Source organism: Cladophialophora psammophila (genome assembly GCF_000585535.1).
Source record: "Cladophialophora psammophila CBS 110553 chromosome Unknown aczJe-supercont1.25, whole genome shotgun sequence".
NCBI lineage: Eukaryota > Fungi > Ascomycota > Eurotiomycetes > Chaetothyriales > Herpotrichiellaceae > Cladophialophora > Cladophialophora psammophila.
Window position 1 is genome coordinate 48597 of NW_006912946.1, and position 20722 is coordinate 69318.

At 52.5% G+C, this 20722-nt stretch overlaps 8 protein-coding genes across 8 annotated transcripts; 4 read left to right on the top strand and 4 right to left on the bottom strand.

Annotated features, from left to right (window-relative positions):
* Positions 1-603: 603 nt before the first annotated feature.
* Positions 604-1536, top strand: A1O5_11293 (uncharacterized protein; the record flags this gene model as incomplete). Its single annotated transcript, XM_007751865.1, has 1 exon — positions 604-1536. The coding sequence occupies one exon, from the start codon at positions 604-606 to the stop codon at positions 1534-1536; it is 933 nt and encodes a 310-aa protein (XP_007750055.1).
* Positions 1537-4718: 3182 nt separating this feature from the next.
* On the bottom strand, positions 4719-5473 carry A1O5_11294 (uncharacterized protein; the record flags this gene model as incomplete). The annotated part of the gene is made up of 4 exons (XM_007751866.1): positions 4719-4836; positions 4888-4961; positions 5029-5274; positions 5357-5473. 4 exons carry the CDS (start codon positions 5471-5473, stop codon positions 4719-4721), a joined length of 555 nt encoding a protein of 184 aa, XP_007750056.1.
* Positions 5474-6408: 935 nt separating this feature from the next.
* Positions 6409-7281, bottom strand: A1O5_11295 (uncharacterized protein; the record flags this gene model as incomplete). The annotated part of the gene is made up of 1 exon (XM_007751867.1): positions 6409-7281. One exon carries the CDS (start codon positions 7279-7281, stop codon positions 6409-6411), a length of 873 nt encoding a protein of 290 aa, XP_007750057.1.
* Positions 7282-7948: 667 nt separating this feature from the next.
* On the top strand, positions 7949-10552 carry A1O5_11296 (uncharacterized protein; the record flags this gene model as incomplete). Its single annotated transcript, XM_007751868.1, has 1 exon — positions 7949-10552. The coding sequence occupies one exon, from the start codon at positions 7949-7951 to the stop codon at positions 10550-10552; it is 2604 nt and encodes an 867-aa protein (XP_007750058.1).
* A 696-nt stretch (positions 10553-11248) lies between these two features.
* On the bottom strand, positions 11249-12826 carry A1O5_11297 (L-lactate dehydrogenase (cytochrome); the record flags this gene model as incomplete). The annotated part of the gene is made up of 1 exon (XM_007751869.1): positions 11249-12826. One exon carries the CDS (start codon positions 12824-12826, stop codon positions 11249-11251), a length of 1578 nt encoding a protein of 525 aa, XP_007750059.1.
* A 729-nt stretch (positions 12827-13555) lies between these two features.
* Positions 13556-14601, top strand: A1O5_11298 (uncharacterized protein; the record flags this gene model as incomplete). The annotated part of the gene is made up of 3 exons (XM_007751870.1): positions 13556-13591; positions 13647-13824; positions 13877-14601. The coding sequence occupies 3 exons, from the start codon at positions 13556-13558 to the stop codon at positions 14599-14601; spliced, it is 939 nt and encodes a 312-aa protein (XP_007750060.1).
* A 1372-nt stretch (positions 14602-15973) lies between these two features.
* Positions 15974-16759, top strand: A1O5_11299 (uncharacterized protein; the record flags this gene model as incomplete). The annotated part of the gene is made up of 1 exon (XM_007751871.1): positions 15974-16759. One exon carries the CDS (start codon positions 15974-15976, stop codon positions 16757-16759), a length of 786 nt encoding a protein of 261 aa, XP_007750061.1.
* Positions 16760-19363: 2604 nt separating this feature from the next.
* A1O5_11300 (uncharacterized protein) lies at positions 19364-20327 on the bottom strand (the record flags this gene model as incomplete). The annotated part of the gene is made up of 2 exons (XM_007751872.1): positions 19364-19436; positions 19495-20327. The coding sequence occupies 2 exons, from the start codon at positions 20325-20327 to the stop codon at positions 19364-19366; spliced, it is 906 nt and encodes a 301-aa protein (XP_007750062.1).
* Between the last annotated feature and the right edge of the window lie 395 nt (positions 20328-20722).

Sequence of the window (20722 nt, forward strand, 5' to 3'; positions counted from 1 at the left end):
TGGGTCAAGACGGGACCTGTCCCCTCAATCGAGTATCGAGGCATGTGAAGGGGCACTGTCTTTGAAGCTACAATCCATCCAGGTCAACAAAGATCGGCTGGGACCACAGCCTTCCATGCGTGGCTCAATCTCCGCTATTAGATCACGTGATTGGGTACTCTTTTCGCCGCAAGGCTGAGGCCATGGAAAAGGGGTTCCGGACATGATGAGGCTGCAACATGAAGCACAGTGTCTGCGTTGGGATTCAGCGAAGACGTCTCCGGACGTGACTGATCATCCCTTGTCACATGGACATGAGAGAACCAATGTGACAAGAGTGTTTGATCCTGTCTCGAAGAGAAACACCTTACTGCCGCCGCTGCCGCCAAAGATTTACCTCTACCACATTCCTCTTATGAACTCGGTTTATCAGGAAATTTCAATGATAGCTAACCTGTATCTGGCAGTGCAATGGGCGTCTCCCGCTCTGCAACAATCGTCATAGCCTATCTCCTGTGGCACTCTCGCCAACAAGCAAACATCTTGAATACTGAATTTCAGAGCAACTCCCCAGCGCATGCTTCCGCGCCGTCTCCATCGTCGTCAACATCATCAGCACCAGAAATGGTCTCCCTACCACCCACACTGCTAACACTGGACTCCGCCCTTGCCTTGGTCCGCGAATGTCGGCCTCAGGTTGAACCCAATTCCGGGTTCATCAAGCAACTCCGCATGTACGAAGCCATGGGCTGCCCGACAACACAGGAACAACTAGAAAGCCACAAGATTTACCGACGGTGGATGAATTCACGGAATGTGCTAGACGCACTGAGCGAAAATCGGGCGCCGGAGATGGACCATATCAGTTTTCGGGATGAGGAAGATGACGACAACAGCAAACCAGACGACATCCCAAGTTCGTCTTCAGGAACGGGAAAACCTGACGGGAGCGACCTTCTCAACGACAGGGTTCAGAGCCTCACCCTCCTCGACCCAGACAACGACGAGCCGACCGAAATATTGAACCCAGACATAACTCTGTCGTCACCTTCCCCGGCGCCTCCTCTCCCTGCCAACGTCGAAATCAAATGCCGCAAATGCAGGCGCCTGCTCGCCAAATCCGACTTTGTCCTACCTCACAAGCCTCCTCCGCACCGCGACCCCTCAGCAGCAATCACTGCCGGGGACCCATGCGCACACATCTTTCTCCACCCCTTGTCGTGGATGAGGCCGGTCCTGTCAGAGGGACAGTTGGACGGCCGACTCACATGTCCGACGCAGTGGTGCGGAGCCAACATCGGCAAGTTTGCGTGGCAGGGTTTACGCTGCAGTTGTGGAGGGTGGGTGACGCCGGGGTTCGGTCTGGCAAAGGGCAAAGTGGACGAGGTGCGAGTTCGTGCGGAAAACTCATCCAGAAGAGGCGGAGCGGGACAGGGACCAGGACCAGCATCTTCGTTTGGGCCTGGACATGGAGATGGAGAAGGTAAGAAAGCGGTCTTCAACGGTGCGGTGAGATATCCCCCTGGGATGAGGAGGGCAGGGAATGGCAACTTGTGACGAACAAGTCGAGTTTGGGCAAAGCCGTGCCGTACTGATCAAAGACCACTTTGTGACACACTTGTGGGATTTCCGCGTCTGGATTATGGCGAGAATCAGCAAAGCTGCATAAAATCAAGCATGCATTCATTGGACATGGACTTTTAGACGGCAAGGCTGAATCATCCACATTACGTGCGTACGAAGCGGTTGATCTGATCCGGGCATATGTACAAGTCATATTATCTCCCGCGGAGGAGGGCATAGAAATATACAACCCCATTCAACCTCAAGGGGGGACCCACGCCAACAAAAGCAATATTCCGTCCCTCCAGGCCTCTTGTTCTTCATGCCGCTGTGGGAGACAGCATGTGCCTCTCTGACTGACCTTTCGTCCCCGACGACCCTGAGCGATGCGGAAAAGGTGCGCTCCCTGCACCCGCCCAAGCGTTGAGCAGTCAGTCGATTTCCTGCTTTACGTTCTCGCGACCCCAAACAGTAAGTCTGCGTCCGGGACTATGACTAACACCTTCCAATTAGGCTGTCGTTCCTCTTCGATGTGCAGTAAGAAAATGTCCCCTCCACGATGCGTCCTGTCGTCGGGACCGACGACAGGACAGTAGTTAAGGTCGCCTAACGTTGACAAGGCTTCTGAAAGCTTGCCACCGCTGACGGCAAACAGTCTCCGTTGCCAAAGGTCCAAGGACGCCGTGAAGCATTAGTTCAGGCATGATGACGTTCTACTCTTGTACATAGGATCCATGTAGAATAAACGGTTGATGGGCGGTCTTCGCCTCGGGAATCCTTGTCGGGTCATCCTTCTTTGTAAGAACAAGAACTCTCGATAGGCATTCGTGGCACATTCCGAGCTGCAAGCAAGTCTTCGTTCCTCATTCCAGGAGAGGGGCGTCGCTGGGTTCTTGAATTGCTTGCTGCCAGTGTTCTCGGCAGGAAGGGCAGAACCGCCCTTTGCCTCTTTGAGATAAGCGGGCAAGGCACTCTGGCAGCCTGGTTGGTCCCGGTCAATTGGGGTCGGTCAGGAGTCAGGACCACACGAGTAAGCACTCTTTTGTGTAGTACAATTTCCTCGTTTGGCATTTCCGAACACCTACCAATTTTTGACAGATGTCACTCCACATTTGCTGGGTCCATTTCGAGGGGAGGCAGCTAATACTCTCACCTTGTCCCTACAAGTACATGTGTACCTAGTCAAAGCCGCTGCATCTTACCCGAACTGGCAAGTGGTTGTGTCCCGACCTCTACCCGCGCATCTAAGAACTCATGATTCATGAAAAATGCGTCTGTGAAGGCAATGAAGTTAGGATCTTTGACGGTGTTCGAAGTGTTCATCCGGCCTTGCCTCGTGTGGCACACTCCTTAACATTTTGACGATGCAAGTGTGGCCTCCGCATTGCGGTCCGAAAGGAACTGGGCGAGGTCATTTCGTCTTCCCGCGAACGAGCCATGAACGAGAATGCTCTTGACAGGATGCTGCAACTCCAACCGTGATCGCCGTTCTCGGGGTCTCTGTGTCAGCCTTCTCATGAAAGCCCCATCGATGAGTGTGTCTCTGGATTTCAGCCTTACAGGGCCATTCGCTAAATTGGTAGATGGAGCAGTTTGAAGAGATGGCAGAGCTCACTTTGCCGCCGGCCGTTCGCTCGCGACATCGGTAGCTTTGGAAATCACCTCCGCAACAGTGATCCTCTGGCTCGCGCGTGGTTGCATACTTTATTGATCCAACAAGTATGCAGAATCCTTCGATGCTGACATGCGGCAGTCGTTATGTATGATTAGACATCTTAGGCCAGTTCTTGGCTTGGCATGTTTCATGCTCTGTAAAACCGGGGTCGAGCTTGTCAATACTGCAGCTTAAAACCGGCTCGCTGACTCGAACCGTCGGGCGCTCCGAAAGTCAGAGCTTCGACTGTTTTTCTGAGTTTGAATGACCAGGTCTCAATCCACGCCACCCCTGAAACGGGATAACAATCAAGGCTCGCCAGAACTCCGAGTGAGCAACAAGCGGAAACACTCCGGCTGTTGTGATCATCCACGTGTCCACGGCTCGCTTATCTGAACTCCCAATCCGGGCGGGACTGAAATTGAGAGCATGGGAGAGAATTAAGAACGCCTTCAGAAGTGTATGAGCTGAAGTGACCGGGTAGGGCCGGGACAATGTGGTATGTTGTGAAACATTGAGGTTCAGCCTTGTGAGAACTTAGAGCAGGAGCCCGGAAACCTCCAAACGCCGACCCCCAACATTTACCCCAACCATGAAGGGCTAGTGGGCCAAGTAAAAAAGGATCTCGCTTGCCATCTAGAACCGCGGCTCGGCATGAGGGTAGGACGTCGGGCCAGGATCAACCAGGGTGCTTGTCTCTCTTATGGCGGCACGCTATGGATCTGTGATCCTGAAGCATTGTAAATTGGGAAAGTGGTCTTGATCATGCGCGATGCACCTCTGTAATACGCGACGCTGACCGAATATGGCATGTGGGCAGACTAGCCCCCAAAGCGGGCGAGATTGGTGGAAGCGACTGCTGGGTGGGTGGCCCGACTGCAAGAGCGGGATGGCCGTATTGAACTCGAGTTTGGCGCTTTTTGAGTCTTTTTTCTCTCGCTTCTTGTGAACACGAACTGCACGATGCGAGATCGTGTTCCTATGCACCTTGCGAGCGAGAAATGTTGTACCCAACCACGTGTCGTCACGACAAAGGCTGGAATACCTGACTTCTGTTGACATCGTTCCCATCCAGATCCACCAATGGGAATAAGGATAATTATGGTCGCTGAGTCTCTGCTGACCTCTGAGCATGGATGAGAGCAGGAGACAGACAGTATCAGCTCCACCGGATGGATGGCTTCCACACACCTCGACGCTAGTGCTGACAAGGGCTACTAGCCCTAAATCCCTAGCCGACTTCGAGCTTTGCAGCATGCTGCAGACGACTTCGCACCAGATATGCAGGTTGACAACCCGCAGAATGCACCATCGCTGGTGTTGCTGTTGGAGTGATGCAGTTGATGAAGGTTGAGTGATCATCCCAGGCTCAGATGCAAGCTTCTGGCCCCCATTGAGCCTGCACGTTTTCGAGTTATTGGGGGTGTCCCACCTTCAAAATCCGAATAAGAGAATGAACCAAGACGAGACGAGGGATTAGAGGTCAATGAAGAACGAGTATGGATGTCAATTTGATGTCGGGTCATGAGATGTCTCCCTTCGGCACTGCAGGGAACAAATTTGGGTCTTTCATTCGCTGTTGATTCCGCTTTGCAACTTCCAAGTTGCGTAAACGGTCGATTCGCATTTGGTAGAAATTTCTATTAACATCAGAGGAGAAGACAGCTGACTAGAAGGGAGGAAGGACTCACTTGTGCAGTGCGTATACGCGAGGAATGTCTTCTGGCTTGTCGTTGGCATTTGCGCCAGCCTGGATGGCTTTGATCTGCAGCCATTCGCAGCATTAGCTTCGAGGAAGGGTGAGTGAGAGGACAGGCGGGAGAAGAACCGACCTTGTCATCCCTTTCTTTCTCAGCCTTGTCATCGTCGTCGTCGTCTTTCCTTTTGTCTTTGTCGTCGTCTTTGGCCTTTTTCTTGGCCTTCTTCTTGCGCTGCTTCTCTTCGTATTCCTGCTTGATCTTCTCGATTTCCTTGTCCATCCATTCCTTTTTCTTCCTCGCGGCTTCCGCCTCGGCGTCTACAATAGGGGAAGCAAATCCTCTATCGCTGAGGTGGGAAACACAGACATAGAAGAAGTCCTGACAAGACCAGTTGGTATGGTAATCGCCATGACGCAGTATCAGGACGCTTGGTGTGCCCGGCAAAGAAAATGACACTCACTTTATTGTCAGGGGTGATCAGCACCTTGGCGGAGGGCCGGTGACACACATAGCAGGCATTGGACGAAGCTTCAGCTACTGTTCGGAGATGATAGACATTTGGGAATGGCAATGACATGGTGACCGCAAGAAGATGACGCCTTTGCAGCTAGACCAGATGTTCCGATGGAGCCAGCAGGGCTGATGGTGGAATGGATGGGAAAGGACCAGGAAGTCAACAGGGCGACGGGAACGAGATGGACGCGAAGATCCGGTTTGGGTGGTCTTGGGCCGCTATTTCCAATGTCCCGTTGCTGCTCTTTCAGCCATCTTACGCTAACCGTTTTTGGGTCAACATCTCTCTGGTCTCTCCTGCACCAAAAAGCTGCATCAAAAAGCTACACTGCCAACGGAGCCGCTCTCAATACCTAGCACTCCGTACCAACTTCATGTTCTGGCTGGTCATCTGGAGGTGGGATTGCCCGTCAACCGATGAGACCAAGCAATCGCTATCGATAGGAGCAAGATTTGTAAGCCGCTTCAGGAGTAGGAAATGAATACAAAGCAACATTGAATATACTTCAACGGGCTTTCGAGACAGCGAGAAGAGTCTCATCGGGAACGTCCTAGTGCCATGTAGGACGACAAACATGGGATTAAACTCGGCTTTGCCAGAGAATCAACAGCCTGATGCCGGGTGTGGCAGCTCGAAATTTCGTGACCCAGTCTCAATCTATCTCCAGGCACATTGTGGCCTCGGTGGGAGACAAAGGCATGCCGGATCGACAGATTGAGCCTCGGGGAGTTGTAGGGGATGAATGGGAGATTTTGAGAGCATCTCATGGACGCGTTTGAGAGCACTGTATTGGGCGGAACAGGTAAGATGAGCAGGAAGCAAGCGTCCATGCTGTTTTGCGATGTGGGAGGGTGTAAAGAACCGTCGTGGAGAGAGACACTGCGTCGCGAATATCCATGTCCAAGCAGGAGCGAAATACTTTTAGAGTCTGGCTGAGATACTAGTGTTATAACACATTTGGTTGAAGCCAGCTCCTTATGGATATACACTGGGACCTCCTATAAAGACCCCGGACGCCTCGATATACGCGAATCCAACTGCGCCTGCTGAGCAAAGACGGCAGCTCCAATCGCGGGTCGACCACCTGGCTGCTGCGGCTGGGTTGTCCCTTCATCCAGCGCATTGTCCTTCAACGCCTCTTCCTCGGCGCTAGCTACGGTCCCTTCAAAAGCCGCCGCTCTTGACGTTTGCTCAAAGACCACCTGCCGGCTCCATCTCTCCCAGTCATTGTACATTTCATTCTCGATGCCCATGGAAATTTGCAAGGCTGACTTGCCGAAGCGGGCGCCCATGTGTCTCGCCTCTTCGGCTGCAATCCTATCCCTTCTCTCTTGTCGTCGACGCAGCGTGTAAAACTCCTTTCGTGCGATGTCGTACGCTTGCGGGACTGTGATGTCCGGCACGTTCTCCAGAAGCCAGAGTTGTCGTTGGACCACGCATTCGCCCGACAACGGGATACCAGGCTGGATCAGGCCGTTTGACCAGTCCGCGTGTTTGTATTGTTCTCCTGACGTCTCGACGATTACTCGAGGCCGCGCGAGCTCCCAGGGGTGATCGCTGTAGAAGGTTTTTCGTAGAGAATCCTCCTCGTATTGCAAGGGTTTGGGAGTAAAGACATGGCGAGCTTTCGCTGATTTTGGTCTCTTGGGTTCCGACATTTGCACGTATTGTTCGGTTTTTCCGCCTGGGAGGGTTCGTGTGCGGACTTTGGTTAGAGGATGCCTCATAGGCTGTTGACGGATGAGAATTTGCGCCGGCGGAACATCGTGTACGATATCGACCCAGTTCGGAACGGAAGGAATCTGTTTGGCCTTGAATTTGGCAAGCGCTGTCTTGCGGACATTGATGGCAGTGAAGTTCAAGCGGCCCATGACGGGCAGCTGGATGGGGAGGGGTTCGATCTGGCTGGTATGTGTCTCTGGGCGATCAGGAGGAGCAGGGGTTTCTGAGAAAGCAGTCCAACTTCCCAAGCCCGCAGATTTATAGATCTGTCGTTGTATCTAGCGACACAGGCAGCTTGATTGTAGGATAAATTGAGCGTCCATTGAAATTCGAAGCTGCGGCGAAAAGGCGCGCTAGTGGAGAAGTTTCCAACATCCCCCATTTTGGAATCTCAACCGCGAGTGTTTTTCGACGATGGCTTCAACAAGCACCTGGAAAAGACTGTCTGCTCATTTCAAGCCGATGATGAAGAGTTGACAACATGTTCCCAGTCATATGCATCAATCCTCCAAAATTCTCGGATGCAGCAGCTTTCCGAGTGCGACGCCAATAGCACGGAACAATTTCTCGATATGCGACTTCCTCGCCCCTAACATCCGCCAACGTCCAGCCGTTGCCTCGAAGCGTTCAATACGTCAATGCGGCAGTGATACCATCGGAGGGGACACTGTTAGAGCTGTGGAATTAGCTTTCTACAGTTGGCTATCGCGTGCTGGAGAATGTTCGAGGCGATATCGTCAAACACCACTGTCGACGTCCGCTTTCCGGAGAACCAATCGATGGAAGCATGGAGACCTTCAAGAGAAAGGAAAGAACATGTTCGGGGGCCAATACCGCAGCGTCAGCCATGTGATCAACCAAAGCCGTCTTGGGGACCTAGATGGATCGGGGAAGTCGACGAGCCCTCGGAGTCGGCGCAAAAACAGAACTGATGCGTGGAAATTCTTTGATTCCAATGCGCTTGACTTCGCGGAAAACAGTCGACTGCCGGCCGCCTTCTTCTACGATCTGAGCACTCTTTATGAGAAAGTAAGACAAGAGAACGTTGAACAAGAAAAGCGGGATGAACTCGAGCCATCACAGCCCCTGCTTGAGGAACAAATGGCCCTTTTGAAGTCTGTGAGAGATCTCGAGGAAAAGCTAGCCAAAGCCAAAGCCAGCTTGGACAGTTCAATGCACAAGATGCCTCCCACATCAAAACATCCTGCGTTGCTGACACAGGGAGCCTCGCAGCAACCGGCTGTTGTGTTGTCAAAAGATGACTATAAGAATTTGGTGGACCTCTACTTCTTTACCCACAGCAGCCGTTTCGACCCGGAATCGCCTCATTCATCTCCTACGCCAAAATTCCTGGAAGACTACGCATTTAAGCTCTCTGAAGACTTTGCACCACCTCAAGCCTATGCGGAATTTTATGCGGATGATGAAGGTTATGAATCGCCTCTCAAGGAGGTGGAGAAGATGCTCAAATCAAAGCAGCTGCGCGAGATTTCCGCCTTCAGAGCCTTTGTAGATCTTCTTCTCGACAATCATTCCTCGAACTCAGCACTGTTCAGAGCTTACAAGAGTCTGCCGCAACCAGGGGTCGCTTTTCTTCCCAAGGGAACGATCAGATTGTTCCTGCAACGCATGTCAACACCTTGGCAAAAGAGCGAAAAATCAATGATCAGATATTTATCCCTCATTGACGACATGCAAAAGGCCAATCTACCAATCGCACGGTCAGAATGGGCGTCTGCGGTATACTTGGCTGGCAGGTCTTTTTCCAAAGTAACAGAGTCGGAACTGAATGCCGCGTTGCGACTGTGGAGGCAGATGGAACAAGAAGCTGGTGTACAAGCTCACAATGTCACTTTCAATATCCTCTTTGACATTGCAGTGAGAGCCAACAAGTATCCCCTGGCTCAAATGATCCTGAAAGAGATGCATGACCGTGGTCTTCATCTCAACAGGCTTGGTCGTGTCAGCGTCATTTATTATCATGGGTTACGAGGCGACGGGGACGCTGTTCGAAAAGCTTACCGTGATTTTGTCGATGCGGGGGAAATTGTCGACACCCTTGTACTGAATTGCGTAATGGCGGCGCTGTTCAATGCCCAGGAACCGGCGGCGGCGGAGCAAATATATGAGCGGATGAAGAGTCTTCATATCAACACACGTCGAGAAGTACGAAGCGACGGCACAATAGCATCTTACCGGCAATATCCAGGCCCTGGTCCTGAGCTAATACACCGCAAGCTAGCAGCGAACTCTCTACGGCGAGTATTGCTTTTTGCGAGCAGGCTGAAGCGTATCCTGCCGGAGCATCATAAGGAGGCCCAAGAATTAATGCCATTGAGACCAGACCATACAACCTTTCGGACCATGATCTCATATCATGCAAATATTTCCGGAAATCTCAACCGCATCACAGTGTTAATCAACGAGATGTCGGAATTATTTGGTCTCCCATTACAGAGCATCCACTATCAGTTGCTATTCAAGGGGTTTGCCCTCCATGGCGCGACAAGAAACCCGCATGCGACTTGGAATCTGCACCGTCTGGATTTGGCCTGGGAAGCTTGTCGAAAAGATATCCGAGATGGCCAAATGGCTCGCAAACGTGCAAGACAGACAAAGTCGTATCACCATAAGCTCCCATCCATTGACGTCATCAACGAAACCTCTGATGAAAGAGAACAATCTATACATGGAGAACACAAAGCTTTCAAACGTATGAGTGAATGGGATGACTTTGTCCTTGACCTCGCCGCGTTTCCCAGAGAGCGAAGAAAACACATCGAAAGAATCCATGCCGAGCTTTTTGACGAGGAAAGAGAGAAGAAAGAACCTCTGATTCGAAATCCATTCTCTCGTTCTACCAAGGAATCGCCACCACATGACCAGAAGACCTACTACCCGCTGGGAGAGCGAAAGTTGGACCAAGAAGAAGGAGAGTATGTGTTGCCCTCCCCGATCCTGGCAATCGATCCATCAAGCAGCGACCTACACGATTCCTCTTCTCCAGAGCAGACTACGGCCGAAACGACGGGAGTCGACCCAGAACCGCAGACATTTCCATCCTCCACAGACACAGATTCGCCAGACATAGAATCGCGCAGTCCTGCTAGATCCGCTACCGCCGACGCACCGTTTTCCGATGCCGAGACAGACTCCCGTCCTGAGACAGATGTAGAAGACGGTCGCGACGTCCCACCCATTCCGGCCACATCCCAATATCAAGTGGAAGCGACGCGGCCCTTGATCTGCTGGCTCCTGCGCGCCTACGCCAACTCGACGGGGTCTCGCCAGCAAGTGGAAGCGGTCTGGGACTCTGTGCGCCCGCTGTGGCACTCGCGCGAGCCGAATGATCAGGCCGCCGTGATTCGGGTTCTGAGACGGTGTTTGAGGAATTGCGACCGGTACGGTCCGCCTTTGTGAAATGGGGTTTTATCATCATGTTTGAAGAGACTAGGTATGAAAAACAGATGCAATATCCATCCATTCCGTCCCATCCTACGCGTCATGCAATGCCCGCATATCTAGGCAGTGGTAGTAGATTGGGCTTGGGTGTGTATACAATAAATGTACATACATGTAGATCCATGCGTCCATGCATTCATATATCTTCATGCGAGTCTGATGTCTGTCATAACTACCCGAGTTCAAAATCTTTTTTTGTTCTTCTCTTCGTTCTTCCTTGTTTTTCCCAGGCAAAGCAAATGTACATGCTGCCGAGGCGTGCGTGCCAGCGCTTCCAGGGTCGTTGCATTTGCAGGGTCTTTGTCTCAGTCTATGTCTATATCTATACCCAGGGTGAGGTCTATCTCTCTATCTGCTCCGTATATCTATGTCCGGATCGGATGATATATGACGGGCCCAAGCCGGCTGGTAGCAAACCATGCTCGATGCGCACACAGATGATAATCTATGCAACGAGCTTGTTAGCAAGTGAGCCTCGAAGGGAAGGCAAGGGGGGAGGCTCCCAACAGTGCAGCGCCTTGAAACATCGGAGATTTAGCTATTGTAGTGAGTCCGTTCGCGTCTTCCACGTAGGCACGCACATTTTTTTTCTCTTCTTTCTTTTACCTCGTCCCTTTTACCCTGTGTCCCTCTGCATGGGGGAATCTATTGCCTTTACAACTTGCTCTCCCTCCCCGTTTCGAATAGACTAGTTCTCTGCGCGGTCCTCAGGTCTTGCGCCCAAGACACCGCATACGGGTGGTCCCGTGTCTTCACGACCAACTCGTCGATCGCCCCTGTATTGACGTATTGCGGCCCGCACTCAAGCAGGCTGGTCACGCCGATATTCCGCATGGCGACTTCGAACTCGTCCTTGAGGATGTCGAGCAGTTGCTCCACGCCGTCCTGGCCGTATCCCGTGGCGAAGAGGGCGGGGCGCCCGATGCCCGCGGACACGGCGCCCAGACAGACGGCCTTGAGGATGTCCGTGCCGCGGCGGATGCCGCCGTCGACGAAGATGCTGAACGGCCTTGAGTGGCCGGACCGGACGGCGGGGGAGGCAGGGTGGTGCTGCGTGATTATTTCCGGGTACCGTGCGTGGATTTCGAGCAGGACGAGCAGGGCCGGGGGTGACGTATCGAGGTTTCTTCCGCCGTGGTTTGATAGGACTACGCCCTCGAGGCCGTGGTCAAGAGCTAGCCGCACGTCGTCTGCGGACATTATGCCTTTGAGCAAGAGCGGGAGTTTGGTTTGAGACCGTAACCAGGCGATGTCATCCCAGTTCAGGTTCGGGTCGATGAAGCTGCCCATGAGCCGTCCGTAGCCGCCGCCTTTCTTGTCGTTCTTGGCCTTGCTGGTCATCATTGGATTTTGGATGGTTTCATCAGCCTTAACCCGCTCATCGGCTTCCCTCTTCCCCGCTGCCGCGGCATCAGTCGTGACAAATATCGCGCGGACGTTCTTGAGCTGGTGGATCTTGCGGAGGAGTTGTTCGGATTTGGGCCGCTCGCGATTGACGTATAACTGGAAGAAAAACGGATAGCTCGACACAGAAGGTTGAGAGACGATTTCACTGGCAGAATAGCTAGCGTTGTTGGAGATGCATTGCACAATGTGCTTCTCCTTTGCAGCCCGTGCGATGGCGAGTTCGCCGTCTGGGTGGATTAAGCGCGCCATTGCGGCGGGAGAGATCATCAGTGGAAAAGAGACGGGATGGCCCAGAATGGTGGTTTCGGTGTGGATCTTGTCCACGCGACGCATCACACGCGGGCGGAAGAGCACGCGGTTGAAGAGGCTGGCATTGAGGTCCCGCGTTATCAGGTCGTTCGCTGCAGAGGAGTAGAATGCCCATGTCTTTGCGGTAGCGCTGTTCCGGGCGGCGAGTTCGTAATCGTGGGCATTTATCAGCGAATCCAACGGTGGCTTATTGGAACTCGAAGCTGATTTGCCGGATTTGGCTTTGGATGTCTCGGTGGGAAGAGGTCGTGACCATTCCTCAGTGATTGTGGATCTGTCCAACACTCCCTTGAGGGCGTCTGCAGGAAGGTTGTTTCTGATTATCGCTGGAGAGTGGATTTCATTGTACGCCTGGGTGGCGTCTCGACCCGCGTACTTGTATATGATCCCGGGACCGCCAGGGTGCTCAGGGGCGAATTTGGTGATGTCCCATACTTGGTTGTCCACGACTATCCAGCAGTCGGTGTCTGCGCTGTGAGATGAGATCTCAGCTACCGAGATCTTGCGTTGCGCCATTGGGGGCCCGTCTGGGAAGCTCGACGATTCTTCTATCCCAGAAAATAGGTAAGCAGAAGAGACAGCATCTGAGGCGCTGGTTATATAGCAGTCCAGCCTCCCACCATGAGAGCCCCCATCCAAGTTATTTTACTCCATCGGTCGAAGGTATAGTTACCGGTTAGTGACACCGATAGTGACCATTTTAGCCCCTTGTCGAGATGGCCTACTTGGACGGGAGGCTGTCGGTGTCAAGGCCGGTGCGGAGAGAGGTGGAAGGGAAGATGGAGGGTTGGAGTGACTGGAGCTGCGAGCAAGCTTGCGAGGAAAGAGGATCACGTGAATCGAGAAGGTCGCATCTCGGCGGAATTGACGCCGAGAGCGTCGGCGACATTTTTTGTTGATCGGAGTTCTCACTTCTCACTTCTGTCCCCCTTGGGGCACGACAACTCACACGCCAACCAACGGTCAGATCTTGTTCCTGCAGCCGCCCCAAGTCGTTGCAGCTAATCTGATGCTATTGCGGTTACAGGCCTTTTCCAGCTGTAGCGTCTTCCCTTTCCTGAAACCTTCAGCCTTGTCAGCCATTTGTCTTTGGTCTCGTCTCAATCTTGGTGGTAAGTCACCGTGTCTGCGAAGTCCTCGATTAGAGAGGCACGACTGAGTCTTGTCATAGGGCCAAATCCCGGGGGATGGCTTGGTAGGATACACGTCAGTCCCTGGCCAAAAAACATAGCCAGCTACGCCACCATGGCGAACAACACGAAACCGTTGAGGTACGCAGACGTGCGTAGCTGGATGGGACGGATGAGTCATTCTCAAGGCTGACTGACGGATTCAGGTTGGCATCAACCTTGGAGACCCTGTTTTCCGCGGGGTGTACCACGGAAAGCAAGCGCATGAGGATGATTTGGACGACGTTGTCCAACGAGCCCTGGACGTGGGTTGTACCAAACTGATGGTCACTGGCTCCAGCCTGAAAGAGTCCCATCATGCGGTCGAGCTCGCGAAACAATACCGTATGTAACAGGCACCCTGGCGACAGTGTCCGCCCTTCTGACTCATTTCAAGCGGGCATTTGCTTTGCGACGATTGGGGTACATCCGTGCTCGACGCAGGACTTTGACCATCACGCGGGCGGCCCGAGTGCCCTCATCAAAGAGCTTCGTGATCTGACCCTCGAAGCAAAAGAGAGTGGACATGCGGTCGCCTTTGGAGAAATCGGGCTAGACTACGATCGACTGTTCCTATCGCCGAAGGAGATCCAACTCAAATATTTCGAGCTGCAGCTGGACCTGGCAGTGGAGATGCAGCTGCCGCTGTTCCTACACTCGCGAGCCTGCAGCGAGGACTTTGAGAGAATCCTCAGTGCCCGCCTAGACAAGCTGCCCAAACGCGGCCTGGTGCACAGCTTTACCGGCACCATACCGGAAATGGAGGCACTGGTCAAGCTTGGGTTTGACATCGGCATCAACGGGTGCAGTATAAAGACAGCAGAGAACCTGGAGGTGGTCAAAGCAGTTCCTTTGGATCGTCTTCAGATCGAGACAGATGGACCCTGGTGTGAGATACGAGCGTCTCATGCCTCATCGCAGTACCTGAGAGATGGGCCGGTGATCCCCAAAGCGGTGAAGAAGGAGAGATGGCAGAAAGGGATGATGGTCAAAGGGCGAAACGAGTCGGCGACCATCGTGCAGGTGGCGCACGTGATTGCCGGCGTGAAGGCGCTGGCAGTGGAGGAAGTGTGCGAGGCAGCGTGGGCGAATTCGACCCAGATGTTTGGATTGGGCCATTAGGGAATTGATCCGAAGGGGGATGTGTCTCATGATAGAAATAGGACGGGCTGCTCGGTATGTACAGTACATACCTCGTACCCATATTGGGTAGAGGAAGATCTATCTGCCTGCCCAGACCACGCGTGATCTCGACCCGTCACCGGCTTGACCGCCCAAGAATGCACGTGCCTTGCCTCATCAGATTCCCCCCCCCCCAACAAGCCCCCATCAAAAAGGCCCAGTTGCCAGTGCACAAAATGCCACCCTAATTACCTCGTAATTGATGAATGGATTTTTTTTTTCATTACCCGGGACCTCAAATCATCTTCTTGTGCGTTTCCCTCTTCTTTCTTTTCCCCGCGCTGCCCGATGTTTCGCCTCCGTCTTCACCACTGTTTGTAACCTAGCTGCTGCTTCTTCTTCCTCTTCTTCGTGGCCTTTGCAGCTTCCGTCTTCGCCTTATCCCCGTTCCCCCCCGTCTCCCTCCCTCGTCTGCCTCTCTGCCTCTGTCGTCCCGTGGTGGCTGCCTGGCGAATGGTGATTGGTGATGCTGCCAATCCGCTTCCTCTGACTGGAACCACAATCAAACCACACGTTACCACGTCCGCATTGCACGCTGGTGACGCTTGTCACGTTGGTTGCCAGAACTTACCAAGCTACACGCACCTCGGGCGCCTCTTGTTTTTCTTTGCCTGAAAACTCTCGCCCGTCGATCCAGCTCATCATTCTTTCTTCTCCTTCTCTCCCACCATCTCACTCTCGTTCTCGATCCCTCTTTCCTTCTTCTCCCCCAGTCGTCTTCTGCCACAGCATGCCGCCTGCTATTCCTTCTGCGGTGCTTTCCACTCAGAGCTCTCCCGAAACAATCCTCGCCATGCGTCCAATCACCATGCCTTGTTGTCAAGGCCGATTCCCGTCCAGATAATTGCCTCGTCCGCTCTAGCTGCCTACAAAACAGCGACCAGTCTCCCCCTGTCTGCCGATTCGAGTCTTCGTGACCAAGGAAGCTTAATTCCTACCATCAGAGCCACCGTCTACAGTCACTGCTGCTTTGGAGGACCTCCGTCGTCGATCAAGATCTCGGTCTCAGCCTATCCGTTGGCACACCTACTCCATCCACGCAAGATGGCCCTCTAACCACCTCTTCAAGGTGTTCAGCCGCCTTCCCACTTTGGCCCTCGGGAGTTATATAAAAGTCCACTTCAGGAGGTCCATTTCCTCACATCACTCCTCATTTCCTCCCTCGTCAACAACCCAGATCGATTGCCTGTACAGCCACTCTAACAACCCGAGCTTTGGACAACGCACAGCAGCCAACGACATCTCTGTCCACCGACTACTCCCCAAACGACGGGCCATCTCGCTCAGCGCGCTTGTTCTCGGAAATCGCAAAATGAGCTCCAAAGACCAGAGAGTGTCCAACCGACCGGTTACTTCCGAAGATGTTGCAGCGTCTCTGGCTGAACTGGACGTGTCATCAAGCTCCAAGACCATCCAACTTGATCAATCTCAACCACCTACTCCAGACGGCACTGGACGTCCGGTCAACTTCCAAGTAATTGCCCCTGGACTCTACCGATCGAGTTATCCCCAGTATGCACATTTTGAGACCCTTGGCGACCTCGGGCTCCAGACCATTGTGACCCTGGTTCCCGGGCCTCTCCCACTCGACTATCAGAAATTCATCACCTCCCACGGCATTACGCATTATATCATCCCTGTTCTTGCCAACAAGGATGCAGAAGTCTATACTCCGGACGCAGACATATCCAAGGTCGTGGAACTCATGCTCGATCCGTCCAACTATCCCATGCTCATCCACTGCAACAAAGGGAAACACCGAAGCGGTTGCATCACGGCAGCATTCCGTAAGGTGACAGGATGGACCCCTGACGCTTGTATCGAAGAATACAGACGATATTCCGCACCAAAAAGCCGCGATTTGGACGAGGTGTTTATTCGCCGATTCGACCCCTCTCCCCTGAAGCATCTCGCCATCGAGAGAGGCTATGTCGGCGGCGTCTATCGACAACCGGTGCGCGATTCAACCAAATCTTCAATCTACACCAATAACACCACTTATGCAACTACCGATGACTCTGTCCACGATTGCCACGAGCGACTCCGCCAGGAAAACGCGACACTTGCGGAGCCGCTGACGGTGGGGGTGTCCAACTAGAGAATCTTCGCTCAGCTGAATCCATCGCGCGCACCACACAAAACAGTGCAACATGCACAACATGTTCAATGTGAGCTATTGCTATTCACTTTGCGAGCTCTCTCAGACTAGGATTGTCTAGACAAACGTGCGACCTTGTTCTAGAAGGACATCGAAACCAGGAACGAAGGACAGACAGCCATGGACACGAGTATCATTCTCGTATGAACGTGCAGGAGGCTGGCGAGACGAGAACATGTACTATATCAACGTCTGTTTCAAGGTGAATTTTGCAGAAACGCATTGAAAAGGGCTTGAAAAGGAATGGGAAATGAGAGACGTGCATTTCAAATCGCAAATCGGCTATGGAATCGGCATTGGAAATACGAAGCGCAGCATGGAAAACGGGGAAAGGTGCATGGCCTTTGTCTGATTCACCATCTCGCAACATGTTGTCTTTCGGATCACGACACGAACCGTGTTGACAGCATCGCCGCGCGGCTACCCCTTCGACCGCTGCTATGGAACGTGGATTGTTTTTGTTTTACCTATTCGCCGCCGCCGTCGTCTGTGGTGGGAAGCGCACCGGATTCGTCCTGACACACATCGAAGTTTCACGTGGGTCTCCTCGAGTGGGGCGAAGCAGTAAGAAGATGCGAGATTGGGTTTTACGTTTGTGTTTCAGAAAGGTGGCTACAAGAGCAAAAAGAAAGGGAACGCTTTTACAAAGGATCAGTCCTCCTTTGGTACCTGAGATCATCTGGACGCATAAGGAAATATGGCACGCGACCCGGGGGCAGCGGCGGGGCAGGATTGCTACTGTACTCGTATGGGGAGGGCAATTGATGACACACACCGTAACTCCTATGTATATACCTATACACCGACCTACCGACCTACTATCAGGGACCTACGCCACATAGTAGGTACCGAGAACTGGAGTAGCTAAAACGTCTTGATCTATCTATAGAACCCTATTAATAACGACTCAACGCTTAGGAGTCTATTCTCACCCAATTCGGGTGAGAGGAGACTCTCATAGCTTTCTCTCTTTACTATTATATAAAGTAAGTATTAGAGCTACTACTATTGTAACAGAGCACTTCATGGTTCGGCGTGCACGTGCAACAACGCACAGAGGCCTGTCCAGCAGATCGGGAATCGAGAACGCGTTTCTGGTTGATACTGACAAGACAACACCACCACCAACACCATCCAGAGGGGCAGCGGCTAGGGCTACGAACACCTAGCACAGCGGCAGCATCGAGGAACAGGACAGAACTGATAAAACACTGAGGTATTAGGTAGACGGCGTCAAAAACCATGGAATTCGTGATACTCTTCTCCAAACTGTAAAGAATGGCACTCTGCCATCACTGTAAACTGTCCCGCACCCCCTTTCTGCCAACTTTTCCTCCCTGTCACCGCTCTACCAGCCCAGCCCTGCCCAGCACAGCCCAGCACAGCCACTTTGCCTTGTTACAATGGGTAACAGTTATTGGCGGGCTTACCGCGCGTCGGAGTCCCTAGGTTTTGTAAGTTGCTGCGAATTTACAACACTCATCTGTGATCTTCGAAAAGGATTCGTGGCGCTACGTGAAAAGTATATCGCAGAAGTTCCTGCCTTTGGAGCATGATCTAGGAGACCTATGTCATGCTTTTTGGGACGAAGCATGTGAGACCTTTCCAATGGGGCAATCCACTTGATTCTAAGGGAATTGCGAATCAATGATAAAGATGACATTATCTCTGCAGGAATTTGCGACGCTCTAGCACACCGAACTACTCTGGATGAAATGCGGGAAGGGATTCATGGCGCAGTACTCACGAACCCTCGAGTCCTCTATCCCATTTCTTCTCGTCATGGGTAGGCAACGTGCTACCACGGACGAGGTGTGAGCTCGGGCTGAAGGCAGTGGTCACCAGTAAGTAGCACACACCGACATTGACAAAGTCTGCGGCGGGTAAAAATACGACTCGAAGACCAAGAGAGATCATGATCAGACCCTGCAACGCTATATCTAGGGAGTTCCGCCCAACCCGCCTCGCCAAATGTAAACGCCCTCCCCCCCGACCCCGGGGGGGCCTTATAAGTAGATTCTCCGCGTTAAGGAAGCCGCCCACTAATTAAATGTGCCATACTTTGTCGAGGCGCCATGAAGACGTTGGAGATGCTTATCCAAAGTGCGAAAAGTCGGCCTACCTGGTAATCAAACAGCATATATCGTTTCATTATACTCCGTACAAGTATCACTTGTCGAAATGTTCCCCAGATTAGGGCATTCCACAAGGAATTTCCTCGACCAAAGGAGAAGCCTCTGTCCTTTGCTTGCATTCAGTCTTTGATCCTGCAGGTACCTTGAAGCTTTGGAAAAGCATTCACGAAGCAGGTACCTAAGCTCCAATTGTCCAAATCGCCAATGTGGCCCTCAAAGCTCGGTTCAATACCCACCACTGCTTGATCTAAATCCGCCGTTAGGCAATTCCCGCCAGTCCAATTAACCGAGAGCTTCAAGGTATAGGGGAGGAAAAAGTCGTGCTGATGGAAACTTTGGTAGTCTCTAATCATGATCTCCCTCATCTCGGGCCATGGGACCAAGGTCATCCATGGTGGATGAGGAATACTCAGTTGGCATGGCCGCGGTCGAAGCCAGGGAACGATCCGAAGGTAATTTTGCTGGGTGGGATGGATTTGCCACTGAGGATTTTGTTAGTTGACTTTTGCGCGACGGACAATGCATGGGGATGGGAGGTACCGTCTGACCCTTAAAAGATTGTGGAACGTCCAGTGCACTGCCGTCTTCTCCGGGAGCTCACGTACTACGTCGAACCGTGAAAGGATGTCCGATATCACCCTGGATAGAGCATGGGTGGGCCAAGAACTGGTCAAATCTAGCACCCTGGACAAATTTGGTGCAGGTGGTCCGGCTGCTTGGTCCTGGAGCCCCATTGCCGACATTGATTGCTGTGTGGTCAGAAAATTGATCAAGATGGTGTCAAGGGCGCATGTGGATTCACAAAAGATCGGGGTTGTCATAAGTCCTTCTGTTGACTCGATTGTCGTTTGGATGGAGTCCACTGTCCTACCCGGGAACGGCAAAGGGCGGTCGAGCTGGTCGGTGGAGGAAATGGACGGTGGAGTCAGCGGTGGAAGTCGAAAACTGTTTGCCAGAGGATCGATAGGTCCATCATGTCCAACTGAAATCAAGTGGTTGGAAGGAATACTGAAAAGATTGTTGTCAAGTTCCAATCCAGTTCGTGGAAGCGGAGGTCGAGGATCATAGGGTCTGGTCAACATCCTTAAGGTGTTGAGCATGCGTTCGAGCTCTTGATTGAGATGGTCAGCCTTTTCCTGTGCAATTCGCCGGGCATCTTGTGCAGCTTGCAGCTGCGACTGCAAGTGAGCTGTCGCATTTCTGTAGTGGGCAATTTCTGCCTCTTGTTGTGCGACAAGCTCTTTGGTGCGATTGCGAAAGGCTCGCTGGGCTTCTCGGTCTTGAGCTCGCTTCTTCTCCAGCTGTGCCCCAACGCGCCTATAGTTTCGCCGTCGCTTTTCAGCGGGCCCATCAGATGCAAATTCCACGGGCATCTTGGCAAGATCACGATGTGGATAGAATAGCTCTGGTCTATTCGGCTATCTTGGATGACAATGATGCATGTTTGAGAAGCATAGACTTGAAGTTTTTCTCAAAATGCGGGGCCTCGGCTATTGCTATAGCGGCAAGAGTCTCAAGGCCATCTAACTACAAAGTAACAGGAGTACGGCCGCTATAAGTTAAGGATTTACCTAGCCAAAAGTGAAGTATTAAGGGGAATTAAGTGTTTGGATTGACTGCCACGATGCCCTCTGGCTGCTAAGCGATTGGGCCGCTAAAGCCCTGGAAGTCTAAGCGAGCTCCAAATTATGCAGGGCAGGTCGCTAACCTCGGCTGTTCTCCCGACAAGCCAAAGGAAGCACCATGAACCAGTGGTATGTACAATGCG